At 34.5% G+C, this 24721-nt stretch overlaps 2 protein-coding genes across 3 annotated transcripts in view; both read left to right on the top strand.

Moving 5' to 3' along the window:
- Nucleotides 1-22985, top strand: part of LOC149780248 (hemicentin-1-like) — a 63013-nt gene extending 40028 nt beyond the window's left edge. The window contains exons 12-19 of the mRNA XM_089937035.1: nucleotides 4867-5151; nucleotides 6096-6374; nucleotides 7855-8133; nucleotides 8736-9020; nucleotides 11515-11799; nucleotides 12756-13040; nucleotides 20511-20659; nucleotides 22864-22985. Of these exons, the coding sequence (XP_089793161.1) occupies nucleotides 4867-5151; nucleotides 6096-6374; nucleotides 7855-8133; nucleotides 8736-9020; nucleotides 11515-11799; nucleotides 12756-13040; nucleotides 20511-20581 (1769 nt within the window). The 3' untranslated portion in view covers nucleotides 20582-20659; nucleotides 22864-22985. The remainder of the gene's footprint in view (nucleotides 1-4866; nucleotides 5152-6095; nucleotides 6375-7854; nucleotides 8134-8735; nucleotides 9021-11514; nucleotides 11800-12755; nucleotides 13041-20510; nucleotides 20660-22863) is intronic.
- LOC149780249 (hemicentin-1-like) overlaps nucleotides 22864-24721 on the top strand; it is a 118476-nt gene continuing 116618 nt past the window's right edge. For both annotated transcript variants that reach the window (XM_089937033.1, XM_089937034.1), the window contains exon 1: nucleotides 22864-22985. In XM_089937033.1, coding sequence (XP_089793159.1) covers nucleotides 22865-22985 — 121 coding nt within the window. In that variant the 5' untranslated portion in view covers nucleotide 22864. The remainder of the gene's footprint in view (nucleotides 22986-24721) is intronic.

Consider the following 24721-nt stretch of genomic DNA (forward strand, 5'->3'; position numbering starts at 1 on the left):
TCAGTGACATTGGTCTTAGCAACCTTTCTTAGTCTTAGCAACCTTTCAGTGACCTTAGAAGTCTTTCAGTGACATTGGGCTTAGCAATCTTTCTTAGTCTTAGTAACCTTTCAGTGACTTTAGAAGTCTTTCAGTGACATTGGTCTTAGCAATCTTTCTTAGTCTTAGCAATCTTTCTTAGTCTTAGCAACCTTTCTTAGTCTTAGCAACCTTTCAGTGACCTTAGAAGTCTTTCAGTGACATTGGGCTTAGCAATCTTTCTTAGTCTTAGCAACCTTTCAGTGACCTTAGAAGTCTTTCAGTGACATTGGGCTTAGCAATCTTTCTTAGTCTTAGTAACCTTTCAATGACCTTAGAAGTCTTTCAGTGACATTGGTCTTAGCAATCTTTCTTAGTCTTAGCAATCTTTCTTAGTCTTAGTAACCTTTCAGTGACCGTAGAAGTCTTTCAGTGACATTGGTCTTAGCATCCTTTCTCAGTCTTAGCAACCTTTCTTAGTCTGAGCAACCTTTCAGTGACCTTAGAAGTCTTTCAGTGACATTGGTCTTAGTAACCTTTCACCTGATGAATCTGTGGAAAACAAGTTGGAAGAATTAATCTGAGATTGAGGTTAAAAAATATAGGCAATTTCCTGCAGACTAAGAATCAACTGCCTGTGCCAAAAAAACATGCACTGAATGGTCCACCAAGAATTCCAACAGTAGGACTATATGAAAATAGAAAAGAAGACTCCTTTTTTTACATTATTTTTCCTCAAAATGGATTTCTGGAATTGGCAAAAAGGACAAACAAATCGAAAAACCAAGTTGTCAGGTACATGACCTTAAATGCTAATCAGTCACACTTTACATTTTCAAAGCATAGTTTGGAATAAGATTAATAATGTCAATTCTGCATCTTCCCAAAACAAGGCTATATTGGAATGTCAGCATCTTTTGTATCAGATGTATCTAAGATGGGAAGAGAGACATGCTTGTATAAATTTTATTATCTGTTTGTACTTGAGAACACGTGGATGGTAAATTTGATCTGATTTTGGTAAGTACACACTTATGTATTTTATGTCTAAAGACTTTTTGGCAGAAAAGAATCCTTTTAACTTTCATAAGAGTAATATTACTATTCACAAATTATTTTTATTGTATGAATACAAAATATGGTTGTAGTTTCCAATCTGCTCATATCATAGCTGGATCAGGGGGTGGGTTCCGGGGTTTCTGGACCCCCTACCCCTAGCTAAAAAAACAAATGTACACATGCAAACATACAATTGTGTGTCACTTGAAATTTGATCATTGATTTATTCTTGTGCACATTTATTGGGTAATATGCACACTTGGAGTGAATAAACAACTAGACTTTTTGATTTGGTGCCCTCTAGAGGAAAGTCAGGGCCCTTTAGACATTCTGGACCCATCCCCAATATTTGACCTGATCTGGCCCTGAACAACAGATAATTATTAGCACTGACAAGAGCTGGGGGGTGGGGCTGTTACACAGTTCTCTTGTCTATGGCAGCAACAGGCCTTAATGAGTTAAATTACAGACTTTCTGGGATAATTGCAAAAAATATAAAAAGTCAATCATTTGCTGTCAAATCTGGATATTGGCTTGCCTGGGGCTGGTCCATGACTGGGTTTTCATATTTGATGAAGTCGAGTTGGTCAGGGAACCAGACTAACTTTACAGAAGTATTTTATATTCTTTAATCAGTCCATATTGTTCTTACAAAACTCCTATGATCAAGATTTTGCTTTTAGTTTAATCCAGAAATGATGTCTAAGAAACATAAATGCACTGATAGTGAAATCAGATTCTTAAAAATCAGCACAGAAATATAAAAAGGAGCATTATCATGATTGAAAAAAAAAACAGGAAATCAAACAATTATCCTGGGTACATTTATTGGACATAATGTCATGAGAATTTGAATATTGCTTCCAGCAGGAGGGATGATTACTAATCCTGTGAAATTAAAAAGCAACAAAACAAAATTTAAATCAGTTTGGATGGTCTAGCAAGAAGTTATTGACCTCCATGAGGTTTGAAATTAAGTTTCTGAAAGTGACCTGGAAGTCAATAAAGTCTTAGTGTACTTTACAATTCTTTCAATTTAAGGTAATGTTGCTTTCACTGCATCATATTACACTTTTGAACTTTTCAAACGCATGGTTTTAAGTTCAACATTTGCAGTACATGATATTTCTTTACACCTTACAGAAAATTGGTCTAACTTACAGAAAAGTATTGTCTTGTACTGAGAAGGTCATATCAGGGTTGGCAGCTGGTGAGTTACAGAGAAGGCCTTATTAGGGTTGGCATCTGGTGTGTTACAGATAAGTTCTTATTAGGGTTGGCAGCTGGTGTGTTACAGAGAAGGTCTTATTAGGGTTGGCAGATGGTGTATTATAGAGAAGGTCTTGGTATGGTTGGCAGCTAGTGTGTTACAGATGAGGTCTTGTTAGGGCTGGCAGCTGGTGTGTTACAGAGAAGGTCTTGATAGAGTTGGCAGATGGTGTGTTACAGAGAAGGTTTTGTTAGGGTTGGCAGCTGGTGTGTTACAGAGAAGGTCCTATCAGGGTTGGCAGCTGGTGAGTTACAGAGAAGGTCTTGGTAGGGTTGGCAGCTAGTCTGTTACAGGTAAGGTCTTGGTAGGGTTGGCAGCTGGTGTGTTACAGAGAAGGTCTTGGTAGGTTTGGCAGCTAGTGTGTTACAGATAAGGTCTTGGTAGGTTGGCAGCTAGTGTGTTACAGATAAGGTCTTGTTAGGGTTGGCAGCTGGTGTGTTACAGAGAAGGTCTTGGTAGGGTTGGCAGCTGGTGTGTTACAGAGAAGGTCCTATCAGGGTTGGCAGCTGGTGAGTTACAGAGAAGGTCTTGGTAGGGTTGGCAGCTAGTCTGTTACAGGTAAGGTCTTGGTAGGGTTGGCAGCTGGTGTGTTACAGAGAAGGTCTTGGTAGGTTTGGCAGCTAGTGTGTTACAGATAAGGTCTTGGTAGGGTTGGCAGCTGGTGTGTTACAAAGAAGGTCTTGTTAGGGTTGGCAGCTGGTGTGTTACAGAGAAGGTCTTGTTAGGGTTGGCAGGCATGTGATTGACTTAAAACTATGCCCTGCAATTTCCACTTAACACATTTGATTTCATGAACTAAAACCGGATTTGGTACAAAGTTTTTCATTTAAAATTCCTATGTCCAGTTTGAGTTTTGTTGTTTTCTGGACAAAACTTTCATGTCGTTATGGCCACTGACTTGGAACAGAAAACTGTTCACTAACTTTTGAAGGTCATCATGGATTAAAACCAAATTTAAAATGAGGCTACATTTAGAGAACTGAGGCCAAGTTTGATTTTCAGTGTTTTCAAGTACATTTCTATGGAACCATTGTTCCTGTTTGACTTAGAACTTTGGCCTTCAGTTTCTGCTCTGACTTTTGAAGGACTTCACAGACTGAAACAAAATTTGGTGAGAGGCTTTACTTTAGGAAGATGGAGATCAACTTTGATTTTCATTCTTTTCCAGAAACATTTAACAGAGTTATGGTTCCTGTTTGACATTGACCTTTGTTCTGCAATTGCATTATTTTGGTTTGAGCATCTATTCTGTTTGATAACTTTTTAAAGTTTTCATGATTTGGCCCAATTTCTGTATCAGGTTGTACATTAAAAAAGCTGAGGCAAGTTTGATTTTCACTATTTTTTAAATTTATGTATGGTATTTTAACCACTTCTTGACATAAAACTTTGCCTTTCAATTGCATCATCATTGTGGGAATCCATGCCTTATTGGCACAGACTATTCTCTCTTTCTTTTCTTCTATCTTTCTTGAAATAAGGATAACACAGGAGCAATCTGTAAATTATGTAGCTTTCAATTCAGGAATGTGTACATAGCTTGAATTGCATAATATGGTTTTCAATAAAAAGATTAATATGTTTGAATATTTAAAAATATTATATCTGTTGTCCAGAGTAATGGAAAGATAATGAGTCATGTACTTCATGCTAAGTCAATTTCACAGTTTATCTTTACCATGTAGCTGTGATTTCACAGTGTACCTTTATCATGTTATTGTGATTTCACAATGTACTTTTATCATGTTACTGTGATTTCACAGTGTATCTTTATGTGTTACTGTGATTTCACAGTGTATCTTTATCATGTTACTGTGATTTCACAATGTACCCTTATCATGTTACTGTGATTTCACAATGTATCTTTATCATGTTACTGTGATTTCACAGTGTATCTTTATCATGTTACTGTGATTTCACAGTGTATTTTTGTCATGTTACTGTGATTTCACAGTGTATCTTTATCATGTTACTGTGATTTCACAGTGTACCTTTATCATGTTACTGTGATTTCACAGTGTATCTTTATCATGCTACTGTGATTTCACAGTGTACCTTTACCATGTAGCTGTGATTTCAGTGTACCTTTACCATGTAGCTGTGAATTCACAGTGTATCTTTATCATGTTGCTACATGTTTTCACAGTATATCTTTATGATATAGTTGTGATTTCACAGTGTATCTTTATCATATGGGGTGGTGGGTAGGTGTATTGAAGGTGATATAGTCAAAAAGATGTTTACTATAATGATAAATAGGTGGTAGAGGTAATTAAGAATGCTCTATTTGTTTTATGCTGAACAATCCAATTAAAGTTTGAAAAAGTGTTTTCTGATTCCCCTTCATGTGTTTAACTCTGGAATAGCCCTAAAATAGAAAATAAAACTTTGATGTTTGCAAATAATCAAGAGAATACCTTCATAAATTTCAAGGTGAAAAAGTTGACCTGAAAGTATATGTCCTATTCATGTGTTCCATTTTTATCTGATAAATTTATATGAAAATGTTATCATTATAGTGCCACCCAGCATTCCTACTGTTGACATTGACACAGCACCCCATGTCATTGTCAATAATGACATCATCCTAGCTTGTCCTGCAAGTGGCATTCCTAAACCAAGCATCATCTGGCTGAGGGATGGACAACCCATTGATTTTGTAACTGAAAGGCATCTGACTATTTCTGCAGAGGGACAGCGTCTACATATTAAAGGTGCCCAGGTTGATGATGCTGCAATATACACCTGTGTGGCTGCAAATGAGGCTGGATCAACAGAGCAGACCTATGACCTGGATGTTTGGGGTAAATCCAAAACTATAAATTATCTTAAACTGATAATTCTATTGGTGTGTGAATTTTGTCTTGTCTGCATTAGCCAATGCTGAGACACAGGCATTATCTGATCTATAAATATTGAGACACAGGCATCACCCAGTTTGCAGATGTTGAGACACAGGTGTCACTTAATTAGTAGATCTTGAGACACCTGTTACTTAATTAGCAGATGCTAATACACATTTATCCCTTACAAGCAGATGTTACTTTACAGGTGTCTCACTTTTCAATCTCTGATGGCAGCAGCAGTGTTCAAATTCTCCATTAAAGTTTGACATTTTTTAAAGTTAAAAATATATCAGGTGAAAAATATTGGTTCCTTGAACCCTTGTTCTCCAAGGTGACCACAACATCCTAACAAAAATCTTGCAATTTCACCAGCAAAATCAGCAGAAGTCCCCAAATTGGGTGGTCTAAATTTTGACTGCACACTAACTCTGATTTTTCAAATCCATAAAATTGTATTAAGATTTTGTTCTTCCATAGTTTATAACAAATTTATCTCTACATGTTACCCAAAAGCATTTACATAATGATAATTTTGGTCACATATCCATATGATGAAAAATCCTCAGGTGTGCTCACCTGGGTTTTGACATGTTTCTTGTTTTATAATTCATGCAGAAAAACTCACAGAATAGTAAAATTGTGTACTCATTCATTCCGAAAATACTATATCACATCCAGTTGTATTTCTTACAAATATGCATTGAATAATACTCCTTTATTTCTGTTTATAGCCATTTTGTATATTTATAAAGAAACATGTTCAGATAATTCAAATTTCAGTTAGAAAGAATGAGGCAGTGAAAGATGCCATTATTTTATAATTTTTTCAGCATTACGTGTATTTTAGGTAATTATGTCATCATTCTGTTATGTAAGCATTGGCCTGGAATGTTTTTTTGCAGTCCCACCAGAAATTGATCAAGCTGATCTGGAAAAGGAGCCCAAAGTGGTGAAGGGCCACACAACAGTTTTGTACTGTCCAGTAGTTGGTAACCCAGTGCCTGAAATCTTGTGGCTAAAGAATGGAGAACCAGTCCAGATGGATAACAGAATCCAGATCCAGTCAGGTGGTATCCAGCTGAAAATTCAGAATGCTACTGTAAATGATACAGCCCAGTATACCTGCACAGCACGGAATTCAGCTGGATATGATGCCGTGGACTACAATCTGGATGTATATGGTATAAAATATACTTTCTTTGGCTACATGTTTGATGGGGTGGATATGCATTATTCCAGAAAAGACAATTTGATTTATTTCATGTACATGTATTTGCATCATGTATTATTGTAGGTGTAACAAATTTGTCTGTATCCATACAACAAAATTTGTACTAATCAGATGATTAACAGTTACATTGAATTAGATGGATATAAACACTGTGCACATTATTATTGGTAATTATTACCCCCAGTCCTGACCCACAACACTGACCACCAAACCCCCTTATTCGATACCCACTTTTGAAATAAAAATTTGCAAATTCTAAGATTACAGTAAAGAAAATTGCTCTCAGTGTGTCAGTTCAGTGAGTCATACTTGTGTAAAAGCTGCTTTATAGAAATATATATTGAGTGACACACCTGTACATGTATTACAATAGATGGAAATATATACCTTGTGACATACCTGTACATGTATTGCAATAGATGGAAATATATACCTTGTCACATATGTGTACATGTATTGCAATAGATGGAAATACATACTTTGTGACATACCTGTATACGTATTGCAATAGATGGAAATAGATACTCTTTGACACACCTGTATGTGAAGTACAGTAGATGGAAATTAATACTATGTGAAATACCTGTATGTGAAGTACAGTAGATGGAAATATATACTATGTGACATACCTGTATGTGAAGTACTGCATGCAGTAGAAGGAAATATATACTATGTGCCATACCTGTATGTGAAGTGCAGTAGAGGGAAATATATACTATGTGCCATACCTGTATGTGAAGTGCAGTAGATGGAAATATATACTATGTGACATACCTGAATGTGAAGTACAGTAGATGTAAATTAATACTATGTGAAATACCTGTATGTGAAGTACAGTAGATGGAAATATATACTATGTGACATACCTGTATGTGAAGTACAGCAGAAGGAAATATATACTATGTGACATACCTGTATGTGAAGTACAGTAGATGGAAATAGATACAATGTGACATAACTGTACATGTATTGCAATATATGGAAATAGATACTCTTTGACATACCTGTATGTGAAGTACAGTAAAGGGAAATATATACTGTGTGACATACCTGTATGTGAAGTGCATTAGATGGAAATATATACTCTGTGACATACCTGTACATTTAATGCCATGGATGAAAATACATAATCTGTGACATACCTGTACATTTATTGCAGTAGATGGAAATATATACTCTGTGACAGACCTATAGATGTTTTACAATAGATGGAAATATATATCCAATGAGAAGAAATGTATTATCTTGGCAATTGTATGGAAATATATATCCAATGAGAAGAAATGTATTATCTTGGCAATCTTATTATTCATTCTAGAAAGACAGATGATTATAATGTTGACGTCAAATTCATCATCATCTTCTCTAAAATGTCAAGTCATGTTCAATTTGGATAAATTAATGCTTAAAGATTTTTTTCTTATTGCCAGTTCCTCCCTCTATTGATGAATCCAATGTGGTGTATCTCCGAAAAGTTATCCAAAACCAGACATTGTTGATGGAATGTCCTGTGTCAGGGATCCCTCCACCAAAGATCAGGTGGTTAATTAAAGGGGAGCCACTACAGCTTTCTCCAAGAATGCGACTCTTTGACGGTAACAAACAACTTGAAATTGACTCTGTCCAAGTGTCAGATACTGCCATCTACACCTGTATTGCAGAAAATGAAGCTGGGGAACTACGGAAGAAGTTTGATGTTGAAGTTTTTGGTAATGCATTAATTTTACTGAAATATCATGTATCAGTCTATACTTTTGGACTTACCATGCATTACTAGTGTCTACATAGATACTCTTGTTTTCATTATCAATCATAAAATATGGACAAGTCAAAAGCAAAACAAGTGAGTTAAAATAAAACAGCAATTTCCATCAATGTAACTATTTGATATGCTTGATAGCTCGACTACTATGAAGTTAAAAATATATATATTATATTTTCATAAATAATTTTAATTTTTGGGGGAATGGCATTGTTGTATTTATGCCCCCACCCCCAGCATATAGAACTTATTCACATATTTGTCCATGAAACATTGCATTATATGGCAGCTTGTTATATAACATAATGAGCAATTATGGATCCAAACTAGAACTTCATGCTGCAAAAAAGCTAAATGTCAAATTCAAAAGTTTTTCAGTGGATATGTGCATAAACAAGATTCAAGAAATGAACATGCAGACTGATTTCCATGACTTCCATAAATTCAGCAGACAAGTCGTAAAAATCAACCAAACTCTTATCTCATGGTGTCAAGTCATACATGTTTGCAAAAACTACAATCTGAGCCATATTATTTCTCATCTTCCAGTTCCTCCAAGCATTAATGTGTCCAAAGTTTTGACAGAGTTGACAGTGATTCAGAACAAGACAGTATTTATTGAGTGTCCCATATCAGGAATCCCTTTCCCATCAATTATGTGGCTAAAGGACAAGTTCCCATTACTAGACTTTCCCTATAAAGACCTGCTTGTCCATGACAAGGACCAGCGTCTTGAGGTCAGTAATGCCCAAGTGGATGATGCTGGAACCTATACCTGCAGAGCCACAAATCCCGCAGGACAAGCTGACCAGAAGTATGTACTGGATGTTTATGGTGAGTTTCTTTTTTATTTTTGCCTCCTTTAGAAGGCTTATTCATATATTACCAAAGTCAATGACTGCAGTGCTGCCATTCTTAACAAAGTTAGATTTTTTAAAAAGTTTTTATTCATGTTATTTTAATGTCATGTGGCTTACACAAAAACACCTTCACTGTCAAGTCATTACAGGGAACTGTTGCTTTGTTTACATTATGCATTATCCATTATCCATGGTTACCTAATAAATACCTACACTTCCCAGGCAGATAAAAAAATGTTTTTTGTTTTTTTATTGGCACTTCTAGCATAGCATGCCAAGGAAATGGGAACTAAGTACCTTTCCCAAGGACACACCAAAGCAGATGACCTGGGCTGGCCTTTGTGGGTATTGAACCTACAAGCGTTGATCAACAAGTCTGAGGCCCTACCAACTGAGCCAGCATGGCTCCAATACAATAAATGACTGTCTGCAGACACTACCATATAAAATGTATTCCCTTTAGACCAATCCCTTAAGAATGATCTTGGAAGAACCAAAATATAAACAACCATAAAGACAGTTGAATAACATGTATTGCATTTCCTGTTGAATTGATACCTAAAATGTATTGCATTTCCTGTTGAATTGTGAATTATTACATAACATGTATTGCATTTCCTGTTGAATTGATACATAACATATAATTGCATTTCTTGTTGAATTGTTGAATTATTACATAACATGTATTGCATTTCCTGTTGAATTATAAAATGTATTGCATTTCCTGTTGAACTGATAATTTATTATGTATTGCATTATTTTCCTGTTTAATTGATACCTAAAATGTATTGCATTTCTTGTTTAATTGATACATAAGATGTGTTGCATTTCGTCTTTCTTTTCAGATGTAAGAATTACCATATTTACTCTCAAGTCAAAGTGCAAGCAACAAAGATCCTGAAATGTCATAGCATAATGCACTTGCAGATCAGGGTCTATGTTGCTTGTTCTACTGATTACTCCTAACAAACTGCACAGACCCAGATCTGCTAGTGCATGATGTGATGGCAGATCTGGGTCTATGCAGTTTGCAGTTGGACTTGACTGGTAATGGAGTATATATGGTAATCAGATCTTTTGCAATCCCAGAACATACAAGATAGATTTAATTCAATGTCCAAAAGAAACTGCATGACTCAGAGGTTAGTGTGCCAGACTTGCAAGTGACAATGTGTAGGACTGAATTCTTCAAACAATTCAGCCCATGTCAGCTACCATGGTGTGTATTTGCAAGGCACTTTACTCTAACTGCCTTAGAACTAAATAACCTACATGTATTGCTGTACCATAAAACACCCAAATTTACACATACAAATGACTGCAAAAGCCAAGCCCAGTCTATCAAATTCACACATTTGGTGTACTTACAGGTTTTTTTCATCATTGTGTTTGTAGATGACACAATTCTGAATTTATATGATTTTCAGTTCATGTACTTCAAAAATTAACAAATAAACATTACTTGCCATTGTAAAATGTACAGAATATTTAATCCATACATGTATTGTCAAGTAAATAAGTCTAATTATGCATCAAATGTACAACATTCAATGTAAATTAATTATGTATCTAGGTTTCCTCAGCCTCTGTAGGTTGCATTTGAAGTATTTGTTATATCATTGAGGTATTTGTCATGTCATTTAAATTTGTGTTGCATCATTGCGGTTTTGTTATATCACTGAGTTATTTGTTATATCAATGAGATTTTTGTTATATCACTGTGGTGTTTGTTATATCATTGCCAGTAAGCCATTAAATAATGAGTGTGATTCTCCCAGTTTTCAATACTTTGGCTCTAAGGGTGTTCCTAAGGATAAGCAAGACCCAGTTTTCAACACTTTGGTTCTAAGGATATTTCTAAGGATAAACAAATCCCATTTTTCAACACTTTGACTCTAAGGGTGTTTCTAAGGATAAGAAGTCCCAATTTTTTAACACTTTGACTCTAAGGGTGTTTCTAAACATGAGCAAGTCCCAGTTTTCAACACTTTGACTCTTAGAGGGTGTTTCTAATTATAAGAAGGTCATAATTTTCAACAGTTTGACTCCAAGGGTGTTTCTAAGGACAAGCAAGCCAGTCCTCCACTGTTCTTATCCTTGACACGCCCTTAAAGTCATTCTTGTCTTGTTTTTGGAAAACTAAAATTGTTACCAAAAACTTAAGTAAATGCATAAATAAAATTCATTTAAAATGACTTAGGAAGATTACAGTAGAAAAATTACAGTGCATTAAAACATTATTTTGTCCAATAAATTGGCTGTCTTGAAATATAGTGTCTGAAAACAAACAGAAAATATGGTAAGTTTGTGGTGGTATAAAACAGAAAATATTGTAAATTGTTATGGTAACAAACAGACAATATGGTAAGTTATTTAATTGTATGAATGTAAAATAAGTAATATCCTTATATTTATTGAAAAATACCCAGACATTATGCCACCTTTGAAAATTCCTCTTTTTTCAACAGTTCCACCAGATATTGCTGGCTCTGAAAAGGTTGACATGGTAACTGTTGTAGCAGGAAAGCCTGTTACACTGAACTGTATTGCAACAGGAATCCCTCAGCCACAGTTGACATGGTCCAAGGACAAAAAGATCATTGTTTTGTCAGAGAATCCAAAGATTCGTATCCTGTCTGGTGGCCAGTCACTCCAGATCACAAGTGCTGAGGTAACACACACTGGGAAATATATTTGCTATGCTGAGAATCAAGCTGGAATAACAGAGAAGACATTTGATGTCCAGGTTCAAGGTATTTTTTCCTCATGAGAATGAAGTTTTATAAAGAATAATAGCATGCATTATCTTATTATAGAGATGTCAGAAATGTAAGTAATTTATCCATTTATTAAATCATTCAGCAACTCAGGCCTGAGAATTTGATCTAAGAATGTAATACATTAACCAAGATAGCTAGGAAGATGAGGTTGGTATCTTACTGTCCTTCTACATGCTGTTCTTAAGCTATGTTTGTTTCACTTTGCCAATAGAACTGCAAGGCTAATGAATTACTGTCCTTCAACATGCTGCCCTGTAGTAATGATACTGTCCTTCTATGTGCAGCCATGTAACTATGTTACTGTCATTCTACATTCCTTTCTTGCAGCTATGTCCCTGTCACATCCATATATTCCTTTCTATAAAGAAAACTGTGGTAGGTGCAACCAGCCATTTTCAAATACATAAGATGTAGTTTAACAGATGCTTGATTGTACTAGGTTTTACTCTGTTCAGAAAAAAGGCACCAAAATAGGTATAGTATAACAAAAACCATTAGGCATTAAGCTATGCAACAGTGTTATTATGAACTGCGGACTGTGGCTTCCAATTCTGGCAGAACAGTTATAGGAATAGAACTATAGGATAGAATGTAGGGATCAGTATAATGTCAACCCACACCACACCACCCATACCTATCTTTGGGTTTATATTGTAGGACTAAGATTTTAATGGTAACACAGGCTGTGAGGAATAAAACATTTTTTCCAGGTTTAAATGAGATTGGAGGAATGCTTTTGATTACAATGTATCCTATTTTATTCTGTTTAGTTGTAAATATCTATTTTAAACTGTCTATATTGGATCATGAAAATGATGCAGTCATCTGGGGGATTTGATTTGTACATTTACTGTTGTAAATATTCCAACTTGTCTCATTGGTCAACTTGCACAATAGCCGTGTGATCTGATATTTTATTATCTTCTCAGTCCTGCCAACCATACGTGGTTCTGAGCGCATCCAGAACAAGTGGGTGGTCATCAGTCAGCCTCTTACCCTTGAATGTCCAGCAGAGGGAATTCCCACACCCCAAATAAAATGGGTCCGACGAGGGGAAGAAATTCGTCAGTATGGGAATCCCAGCATTCGAATTGTGGACAATGGTCGCAGACTTCTACTAGTCAGTTCTCAATTAGTGGATCAGGGAGAATACATGTGTATAGCAACTAATGATGCAGGGAATGCAACACTAGAGTATATTGTGGCTGTCTATGGTAAGTTTATAATAATATTTATCATTTTATTTAAGGAAGCACTTGGTCCACATACCATGTTTCTATGAGACTTTCTACAATTGTGATGTACAGTTCACAGGTTGGCATCTGCATAACTGATCTACTAAAGAAATTATAAAAGATGTCTAAGCACAACATTTCAGATAAGTACATTAAACAACATTAATGAATAGTACTGAACTGAAGATGAGTACATAGTATAACATTCATATAAACAGCAGTGAATCTTTCCTAGGAATTATAGATTAGTATATTTTACAGCATTTGTATAAATAATAGTGAACATTTCTGAGGACTTACAGATTGATATATTGTACAGTATTCATATAAATAATAGTGAACATTTCCGAAGAATTACAGATGAATACATTGCACAGTATTCAATAAAAATGGTGGCAAACCTACTACACCTGCCAACCCTTTGACCATAAGTCATACTAACATAACCCATAAACTATGGACTTCGGAATAATAGCAAAAATTTAACAAATAAGACCATCGCAATCAAATTTAAATACTGTCATGTCTGTGTTTGAAATTGAGCAGGATTTCATAGATTCAGTGGAGTTGACTAGGGAACCAGTCTAACTTTACAAATGTATCTCAGACATATTAACTTGTTGGTATTTTTTGTGCAAAATGTCTACATCATCAAGTTGTTGCTTATATAAGTTTCTGTCAGTGGCATCCATTAGTACTTGGGAGACTCTGTGGCAATCACTTCTTTTCTCTATTTGTTTATCTGTTCACATTTTGTACCTGACATAGGTCTAATAAAATGACAGGTAAATAGTTTATTACATCACTTTGTTATCCTGTTGACAAACATATGATACATTTTAATCATTTTTCACTCTTCAGATATGTATATGTATTTTACCAAGGGCAGTTAGATATGTAGATGTATTTTACCAAGGGCAGTTATATATGTATATGTATTTTACCAAGGTCAGTTAGATATGTAGATGTATTCTACCAAGGGCAGTTATATATGTAGATACATTTTTACCAAGGGCAATTAGATATGTAGATATATTTTACCAAGGGCAGCTAAGATATATAGATGTATATTTTTGCCAAGGGCAGTTAGATATGTAGATGTATATTTTTGCCAAGGGCAGTTAGATATGTAGATGTATTTTACCAAGGGCAGTTCAGATATGTAGATTTATTTTACCAGGAGCAGTTATGTAGATGTTTTTTAACCAAGGGCAGTTCAGATATGTAAATGTGTTTTACCAAGGGCAGTTAGATATGTAGATGTATTTTACCAAGGGCAGTTAGATATGTAGATGTATTTTACCAAGGGCAGTTAGATATGTAGATGTATTTTACCAAGGGCAGTTAGATATGTAGATGTATTTTACCAAGGGCAGTTAGATATGTTGATGTTTTCTCTAACAAGGCAGTTAGATATGTAGATGTATTTTACCAAGGGCAGTTAGATATGTAGATGTATTTTACCAAGGGCAGATCAGATATATAGATGTATTTTACCAAGGGCAGTTCAGATATGTAGATGTATTTTACCAAGGGCAGTTAGATATGTAGATGTATTTTACCAAGGGCAGTTCAGATATGTAGATGTATTTTACCAAGGGCAGATCAGATATATAGATGTATTTTTACCAAGGGCAGTTAGATATGTAGATGTATTTTACCAGGGGCAGTTAGATATCTTGATGTTTTTTCTACCAAGGCAGTTAGATATATAGATGTATTTTACCAAGGGCAGTTCAGATATGTAGATCTATTTTACCAAGGGCAGTTAGATATGTAGATGTATTTTACCAAGGGCAGTTAGATATGTAGATGTATTTTACCAAGGGCAGATCAAATATATAGATGTATTTTTACCAAGGGCAGTCTGATATGTAGATGTATTTTAGCAAGGGCAGTTAGATATGTTGATATGTTCTACCAAGGCAGTTCGATATGTAGGTGTATTTTACTTAGGGCAGATCAGATATGTAGATGTATTTTACCAAGGGCAGTTAGATATGTAGATGTGTTTTATCAAGGGCAGATCAGATATGTAGATGTATTTTACCAAGTGCACTTCAGATATGTAGATGTGTTTTATCAAGGGCAGATCAGATATATAGATGTATTTTACCAAGGGCAGTTAGATATGTAGATTTATTTTACCAAGGGCAGTTAGATATGTAGATGTATTTTACCAAGGCCAGATCAGATATATAGATGTATTTTACCAAGGCCAGATCAGATATATAGATGTATTTTACCAAGGGCAGATCAGATATGTAGATGTATTTTTACCAAGGGCAGTTAGATATGTAGATGTATTTTACCAAGGGCAGTTCAGATATGAAGATGTATTATACCAAGGGCAGTTAGATATGCAGATGTGTTTTACCAAGGGCAGTTAGATATGTAGATGTATTTTACCAAGGGCAGATCAGATATGTAGATGTATTTTACCAAGGCCAGATCAGATATATAGATGTATTTTACCAAGGGCAGATCAGATATGTAGATGTATTTTTACCAAGGGCAGTTAGATATGTAGATGTATTTTACCAAGGGTAGTTAGATATGTTGATGTTTTTTCTACCAAGGCAGTTAGATATGTAGATGTATTTTACCAAGGGCAGTTCAGATATGTAGATGTATTTTACCAAGGGCAGTTCAGATATGTAGATGTATTTTACCAAGGACAGTTAGATATGTAGATTTATTTTACCAAGGGCAGATCAGATATATAGATGTATTTTACCAAGGGCAGTTAGATATGTAGATTTATTTTACCAAGGGCAGTTAGATATGTAGGTGTACTTTACCAAGGGCAGTTAGATATATAGATGTATTTTGCCAAGGGCAGTTCAGATATGAAGATGTATTTTACCAAGGGCAGTTAGATATGTAGATTTATTTTGCCAAGGGCAGTTACATATATATAGTTATTTTACCAAGGGCAGTTAGATATGTAGATGTTTTTTTACCAAGGGCAGTTAGATGTGTCGATTTATTTTACCAAGGGCAGTTAGATATGTAGATGGGTTTTTTTATACCAAGGGCAGTTAGAATTGTAGATGTTTTTTACCAAGGGCAGTTAGATATGTAGACATATTTTACCAAGAGCAGTTAGATGTGTATTTGTATTTTACCAAGGGCAGTTAGATATATAGATGTATTCTCTAACAAGGCAGTTAGATATGTAGATGTATTATACCAAGGGCAGTTAGATATGCAGATGTGTTTTACCAAGGGCAGTTCAGATATGAAGATGTATTATACCAAGGGCAGTTAGATATGCAGATGTGTTTTACCAAGGGCAGTTAGATATGTAGATGTATTTTACCAGGGGCAGATCAGATATGTAGATGTATTTTACCAAGGCCAGATCAGATATATAGATGTATTTTACCAAGGGCAGATCAGATATGTAGATGTATTTTTACCAAGGGCAGTTAGATATGTAGATGTATTTTACCAAGGGTAGTTAGATATGTTGATGTTTTTTCTACCAAGGCAGTTAGATATGTAGATGTATTTTACCAAGGGCAGTTCAGATATGTAGATGTATTTTACCAAGGGCAGTTCAGATATGTAGATGTATTTTACCAAGGACAGTTAGATATGTAGATGTATTTTGCCAAGGGCAGATCAAATATATAGATGTATTTTTACCAAGGGCAGTTCCATATGTAGATGTATTTTACCAAGGGCAGTTGGATATGTTGATATGTTCTACCAAGTCAGTTCGATATGTAGATGTATTTTGCCAAGGGCAGATCAAATATATAGATGTATTTTTACCAAGGGCAGTTCCATATGTAGATGTATTTTACCAAGGGCAGTTGGATATGTTGATATGTTCTACCAAGTCAGTTCGATATGTAGATGTATTTTACCAAGGGCAGATCAGATATGGCAGTTAGATATATATATTTATTTTACCAAGGGCAGTTAGATATGTAGATTTTTTTTACCAAGGGCAGTTAGATGTGTAGATTTACTTTACCAAGGGCAGTTAGATATGTAGATGGTTTTATTTTTATACCAAGGGCAGTTAGAATTGTAAATGATTTTTACCAAGGGCAGTTAGATATGTAGACATATTTTACCAAGAGCAGTTAGATATGTAGATGTATTTTTACCAAGGACAGTTAGATATGTTGATGTTTTCTACCAAGGGCAGTTAGATATGTAGATGGGTTTTTTTTATACCAAGGGCAGTTTGAATTGTAGATGTTTTTTACCAAGGGCAGTTAGATATGTAGACATATTTTACCAAGAGCAGTTAGATATGTAGATGTATTTTGCCAAGGGCAATTAGATATGTTGATGTTTTTTTACCAAGGGCAATTAGATATGTTGATGTTTTTTCAACCAAGGCAGTTAGATATGTAGATGTATTTTATCAAGGGTAGTTAGATATGTAGATGTATTTTACCAAGGGCAGTTCAGATATGTAGATGTATTTTACCAAGGGCAGTTCAGTTATGTAGATGTATTTTACCAAGGGCAGTTACATATGTATATTTATTTTACCAAGGGCAGTTACATATGTATATTTATTTTACCAATGGCAGTTAGATATGTAGATGTATTTTTCCAAGGGCAGATCAGATATATAGATGTATTTTACCAAGGGCAGTTAGATATGTAGACGTATTTTACCAAGGGCAGTTAGATATGTAGATGTATTTTACCAAGGGCAGATCAGATATATAGATGTATTTTACCAAGGGCAGTTAGATATGTAGATGTATTTTAGCAAGGGCAGTTAGATATGTAGATGTATTTTACCAAGGGCAGATCAGATATGTAGATGTATTTTACCAAGGGCAGTTAGATATGTAGACGTGTTTTACCAAGGGCAGATCAGATATATAGATGTATTTTACCAAGGGCAGTTAGATATGTAGACGTATTTTACCAAGGGCAGTTAGATATGTAGATGTATTTTACCAAGGGCAGATCAGATATATAGATGTATTTTACCAAGGGCAGTTAGATATGTAGGTGTATTTTACCAAGGGCAGTTAGATATGTAGATGTATTTTACCAAGGGCAGTTAGATATATAGATGTATTTTACCAAGGGCAGTTAGATATGTAGACGTATTTTACCAAGGGCAGTTAGATATGTAGATGTATTTTACCAAGGGCAGATCAGATATATAGATGTATTTTACCAAGGGCAGTTAGATATGTAGATGTATATTTTTACCAAGGGCAGTTAGATATGTAGATGTATTTTACCAAGGGCAGTTAGATATGTAGACGTATTTTACCAAGGGCAGTTAGATATGTAGATGTATTTTACCAAGGGCAGTTAGATATGTAGACGTATTTTACCAAGGGCAGTTAGATATGTAGATGTATTTTACCAAGGGCAGATCAGATATATAGATGTATTTTACCAAGGGCAGTTAGATATGTAGGTGTATTTTACCAAGGGCAGATCAGATATATAGATGTATTTTACCAAGGGCAGTTAGATATGTAGGTGTATTTTACCAAGGGCAGATCAGATATATAGATGTATTTTACCAAGGGCAGTTCAGATATGTAGATGTATTTTACCAAGGGCAGTTATGTATGTATTTGTATTTTACTAAGAGCAGTTAGATATGTAGGTGTATTTTACCAAGGGCAGATCAGATATATAGATGTATTTTACCAAGGGCAGATCAGATATGTAGATGTATTTTACTAAGGGCAGTTAGATATGTAGGTGTATTTTACCAAGGGCAGATCAGATATATAGATGTGTTTTAGCAAGGGCAGTTCAGATATATAGATGTATTTTACCAAGGGCAGATCAGATATTTAGATGTATTTTACTAAGGGCAGTTAGATATGTAGGTGTATTTTACCAAGGGCAGATCAGATATTTAGATGTATTTTACCAAGGGCAGTTCAGTTATGTAGATGTATTTTACCAAGGGCAGTTACATATGTATATTTATTTTACCAAGGGCAGTTACATATGTATATTTATTTTACCAAGGGCAGTTAGATATGTAGATGTATTTTTCCAAGGGCAGTTAGATATGTAGATGTATTTTACCAAGGGCAGTTAGATATGTAGATGTATTTTACCAAGGGCAGTTAGATTTGTAGATGTATTTTACCAAGGGCAGTTTAGCATGCATTCTTTATCTGATGCTACAAGTATTAAATCTATAAAATGTGAATTTTATTCATGACATTCATTGCGAAGACCATTGCTTATCAATTATTGGACACACCTAGCTGTTCTTCAGTATGCCACCTTTATAATATTGATATGTTGTTCAGCATTTTATCTGATTACCCCAGTCTTTTAGTTTTTAATCTCTTGTTTTTTTTGGCTAATGTTTTTTTCCTTCAGTAAAGGAATGTTTGTAACTATTTCGTAATTTTAGGCATCTCTGTTTTCTTGTTAAATTTTTACCTTTTGACTTAATGACAATCACATTTAAAGAGTCAGTCTGAGGTATATGATGATAAATGCCTTGGCTGGCATTCTCTAAAAATAGCTTTGTTGTACAATGATTTTTAAAGTATGTTTTACAAGTAAATTTACACAAATGTTATCTGTTATCTGTTTATAATTGGGACATTGTAATAGTCTGTCCATCTGGTTTACACAAATGTTATCTAAAGGATTTATAATTGGGACATTGTAATAGTCTGTCCATCTGGTTTACACAAATGTTATCTAAAGGATTTATAATTGGGACATTGTAATAATTTGTCCATCTGATTTACACAAATGTTATCTGAAGGATTTATAATTTGGACATTGTAATAATCTGTCCATCTGGTTTACACAAATGTTATCTAAAGGATTTATAATTGGCACAGTGTAATAGTCTGTCCATCTGCTCAAAATTCTGTCTCCTAAGTCATGGTTTGTACAACCTTGAAAAATCCTTGAATTTAAGCTGTTGCCATGAAAACACTTTGAATTTGTTGAATATCTTTTTTAACTTTTTTGAGGGAATACAAAATGTTTAAACTGAATAAACATGTCACTGTTTAAATTCAAACATTTTTTATTTGCATATTTTTCATATATAATGAATAAATAAATTTGGTGGATTGAAATACACAAGACACCAGTTGTTACCAGATGGAGTAGTGTTCTTTTCCTATTGTGGTGCAGTTATTTGTTTTTCTTCTACTTTTGAATGTATTTATACAGTGATAAACAAAGTAAAATACAGAGAGAACGTTCAATTTTCAGTAAAATAAAATACACATTAAAAAATTGTGAAGTCCTGTAAAATTACTTGAACTGTCTTGAAGAAAACCTATATGAACCATGTAAACTGCTGAATGGAAATTCATGAATCATAGTAGTTTCTTGTGCATATGGTAGTGTCCTTTGGAGACTATTAGGTAAAATGCAGTGAAATTTAAATTACAGTGACATGTTTTTAACATTTCTTTAGACTTCTATGGTTATAATTTATCTGCCTTTCTTGTTTAATAGTGCCCCCTACAATTGAGGATGGTCCCACAGAGGTGTCAACTAAAGTTCACAGGGGCCACCCTTCAGTGTGAAAGCCTTGCACTACCTGACCCTAAAATTGAGTGGACTAAGAATGGGGAGCCTTTTGCTACTACAGGTCTTAGGCACAGGTAGGCTATCGGACCATAAATCAAAGATAGCTTGGTCAATATAGTTTATCTGTTGTTGTAAATTGTTTGAAAGATATATGAAATCGTTAAATCTTTTATTTACATGTAAAGATTGTCCATCCTGTGTCATGCAAATTGCATGGAAGAGATTCATTATTCTTAGTCATTGAGTATTCAGAAGGTCAAAGGTTAAGGTTGCAGCATTTGGTAATGAGTGTGTATATATGATTTGGATTTTTAAAACATAGTTTTAACATTTTCCAAGCATATCGCTATGATGTCTGAGGTGCAGTTTATAGTGATGGGGCATCATACATCAGACATATAGCCTCATGTCCCACCCAGTCACATTATCTTGATAGCAGGCTGACCAGTCCTAACACTAACCTCTTAATGCTGAGCGCCAAGTGAGGCAGCTGCTAGTACCATTTTTGTAAGTCTTTGGCATGACTCAGCTGGAGTTCAAACCTCTGACCTCCTGCATTTGAGGTGGATGCTCTAACCTCCTAGGCCACAGGAAATGTGCAACTGTGGCAACAGCAGTATTTGCCACAGCTGAATATCACTTGTAAGATAATCCATAAGTACAACTCTTTTAAGTCTAGCATTCTTAATCCAATTTCTATTTACTGTCTCTTTTTGAAATAATGCCATTAATAGAAAGAATTTCTTGAAAATAATGTGCTATCAAGCCAGTTTATCTTACTTTTTTGTTAATTCAACTTTTTAATTTCCAACAATTTGCTTAAGAGTATTGTGACATCTGTAATTTGTTTATCATTTGCTTGAAGAAGATTCTGTCAATCTGTGCCCCATTGTAAAGTTATTCGTGGTTGTCTGTCCATCCTATGTCATGAATATAATTTCTGTTTAATGGCTATATAGAAATGTAACACACACACATATATATATATATATATATATATATATATATATATATATATATATATATATATATATATATATGTATACCTGCTTACAAGATGAATCAATTGTAAATAGTAATTTCACTTTTACCCACCTTTAAGTCAGAGTGTATTTTGCAAGACAGCCATATCTGTAATGAGTAACTTGATGTTAATGAGCCACAGCTGTACTTGCATTGTCATCTGGTCAACATAAACATCAGCCAACTCTTATTCTTAGTCTTTACAGTCGTCTGTGGGTACTTATGTGAAGACTAGGCTTGGGCTCTTTAAGTGACACCTTGTTCATCAGTCTGTGAAATCTAATAAAGGATATGCCACAACTGAACAGGTGTCAGTTGTTTGACATAATTACAGGGAGTTCAAATTAGCATTCTGTTAACTGGATACAGGACTAGTTGGCACTGAACAAGTATCTGATTTGTGGCTTGATCAAAGGTTTTTAAATTGGGCAAAGTAGTGGGTGCTGACTTTACATTCTGTTATACATATAAAAAGGCAAACAGAAATCAAATTAAAACTGGTATTACATTAAACATAAACAGCGTTTGTTTAGCAAAACACAAATTACACTAATTATAATACAAATATGGTTTGTTGAGACATACATGAAAATGGAAGCAGTATATTTACTAGTAAATACCAACAATAAACAAAATTAATTGACACTTCACTTTGCAGTGAGTAATATTATATTTCATATTTCAAGTTATTAAAATCCAAATAAATGTTGGTACAAGTTTTGTGTGATGAATACCATACTGAAATGGATAGATGCAGTGCATACAATATATGCATTTTTAAATGGAAATAGGGGCATGAAACAGTACAAATATTGAACTGACACTAGTTTGAGAGTACTGCAGACATCTAGAGTTTCAAATATTATCTTAGATTTATCAAATTCATTTGCATGTCACACTTACAAGTCAACCTCTTCTCTGCTTGAAGTAGATTTTCCTTTCAAACAATTCATTGACTTTTTAGCAAGTATAGAAAACCATAGATTCAGATCAACTATAGAACCATGAATTTCCTTTCTGCTTTATACATTTTGAAGAATGTGAAGGAGTTTAATGAAATTTTGTATGGTACTAAAGGATAAATAGATTTTGTTTTCAATTTGATTGTCACAATTTTCTTAACAATTTGACTTAGTTGTGTCCCTTGCTGACTCAGACTTTTTGTCTTGAACAAAACTGTCTTTATTTATACAACAGCTGGGGTATCTGTGTCCACTTGACACATTTTTAGTTTTTTAAATTAAATTCTGAACAGGATGCTGGTGTCGGGCACATTAGAATTCACATCAGTGCGGATAGAGGATTCAGGAAACTACACATGTACGGCTACCAATGAGGCTGGTAAAGCATCTAGGAATATCAGACTCAATGTACAAGGTAAGTTGCATCAGTTTTCATTCCACTGCTATGTACATGAAATTGGAAAAAATATAGGACTGAGAAGCATCTAAAACTTGGACAATTGATAAGGATACTAGTAAGTTAATCAATCCATAGGGATATTATTAAAAATTGGTCAGTCCATATAGATGCTATTAAAAATTGGTCAGTCCATATAGATGCTATTAAAAATTGGTCAGTCAATAGGGATGCTATTAAAAATTAGTCAGTCAATAGGGATGCTATCAAAAGTGAGTCAGTCCATAGGGATGTTATTAAAAATTAGTCAGTCAATTGGGATGCTATTAAAAATGTATCATTCAACAGGGATGCTGTTGAAAATTAGTCAGTCCAAAGGGATGCTTTTAAAAACTGGTCAGTCAATAGGGATATTTTTAAAAATTAATCATTCTATAGGGATGCTATTAAATATTAGTCAGTCAATAGGGATGCTATTAAAAATGTATCATTCAATAGGGATGCTGTTGAAAATTAGTCAGTCCAAAGGTATGCTATTGAAAGTTAGTCAGTCCATAGGGATGCAATTAAAAGTTAGTCAGTCCATAGGGATGCTATAAAAAGTTAGTCAGTCCATAGTAATGCTATTAAAAGTTAGTCTGTAGGGATGCTATTAAAAGTTAGTCAGTCCATAGGGATGCTATTAAAAGTTAGTCAGTCCATAGGGATGCTATAAAAAATTAGTCAGTCCATAGTGATGCTATTAAAAGTTAGTCAGTACATAGGGATGCTATTACAAATTAGTCAGTCCATAGGGATGCTATTAAAAGTTAGTCAGCCCATAGGGATTATATTAAATGTTAGTCAGTCCATAGGGATATTACCAAAAGTTAGTCAATCCATATGGATGCTATTAAGTTAGTCAGTCCATAGGGATTCTATTAAAAGCTAGTCAGTCCATAGGGATTCTATTAAAAGTTAGTCAGTCCATAAGGATGCTATTAAAAGCTAGTCAGTCCATAGGGATACTATTAGTCAGTCCATAGGGATGCTATTAAGTTAGTTTATAGGGATTATATTAAATGTTAGTCAGTCCATAGGGATATTATCAAAAGTTAGTCAGTCCATAGGGATTCTATTAAAAGTTAGTCAGTCTATAGGGATGCTATTAAAAGTTAGTCAGTCCATAGAGATTCTATTAAAAGTTAGTCAGTCTATAGGGATGCTATTAAAAGTTAGTCAGTCCATAGGGATTCTATTAAAAGTTAGTCAGTCCATAAGGATGCTATTAAAAGCTAGTCAGTCCATAGGGATACTATTAGTCAGTCCATAGGGATGCTATTAAGTTAGTTTATAGGGATTATATTAAATGTTAGTCAGTCCATAGGGATATCACCAAAAGTTAGTCAATCCATATGGATGCTATTAAGTTAGTCAGTCCATATGGATTCTGTTAAAAGCTAGTCAGTCCATAGGGATTTTATTAACAGTTAGTCAGTCCATAAGGATGCTATTAAAAGCTAGTCAGTCCATAGGGATACTATTAGTCAGTCCATAGGGATGCTATTAAGTTAGTTTATAGGGATTATATTAAATGTTAGTCAGTCCATAGGGATATTATCAAAAGTTAGTCAGTCCATAAGGATGCTATTAAAAGTTAGTCAGTCCATAGGGATGCTGTTAAAAGTTAGTCAGTCCATAGGGATACTATTAAATTAGTCAATCCATAGGGATGCTATTAAAAGTTAGTCAATCCAGAATGATGCTATTTAGTT

This window comes from Sinohyriopsis cumingii, chromosome 16 (assembly GCF_028554795.1).
Source record: "Sinohyriopsis cumingii isolate HCF-2022 chromosome 16, ASM2855479v2, whole genome shotgun sequence".
Classification (NCBI taxonomy): Eukaryota; Metazoa; Mollusca; class Bivalvia; order Unionida; family Unionidae; genus Sinohyriopsis; species Sinohyriopsis cumingii.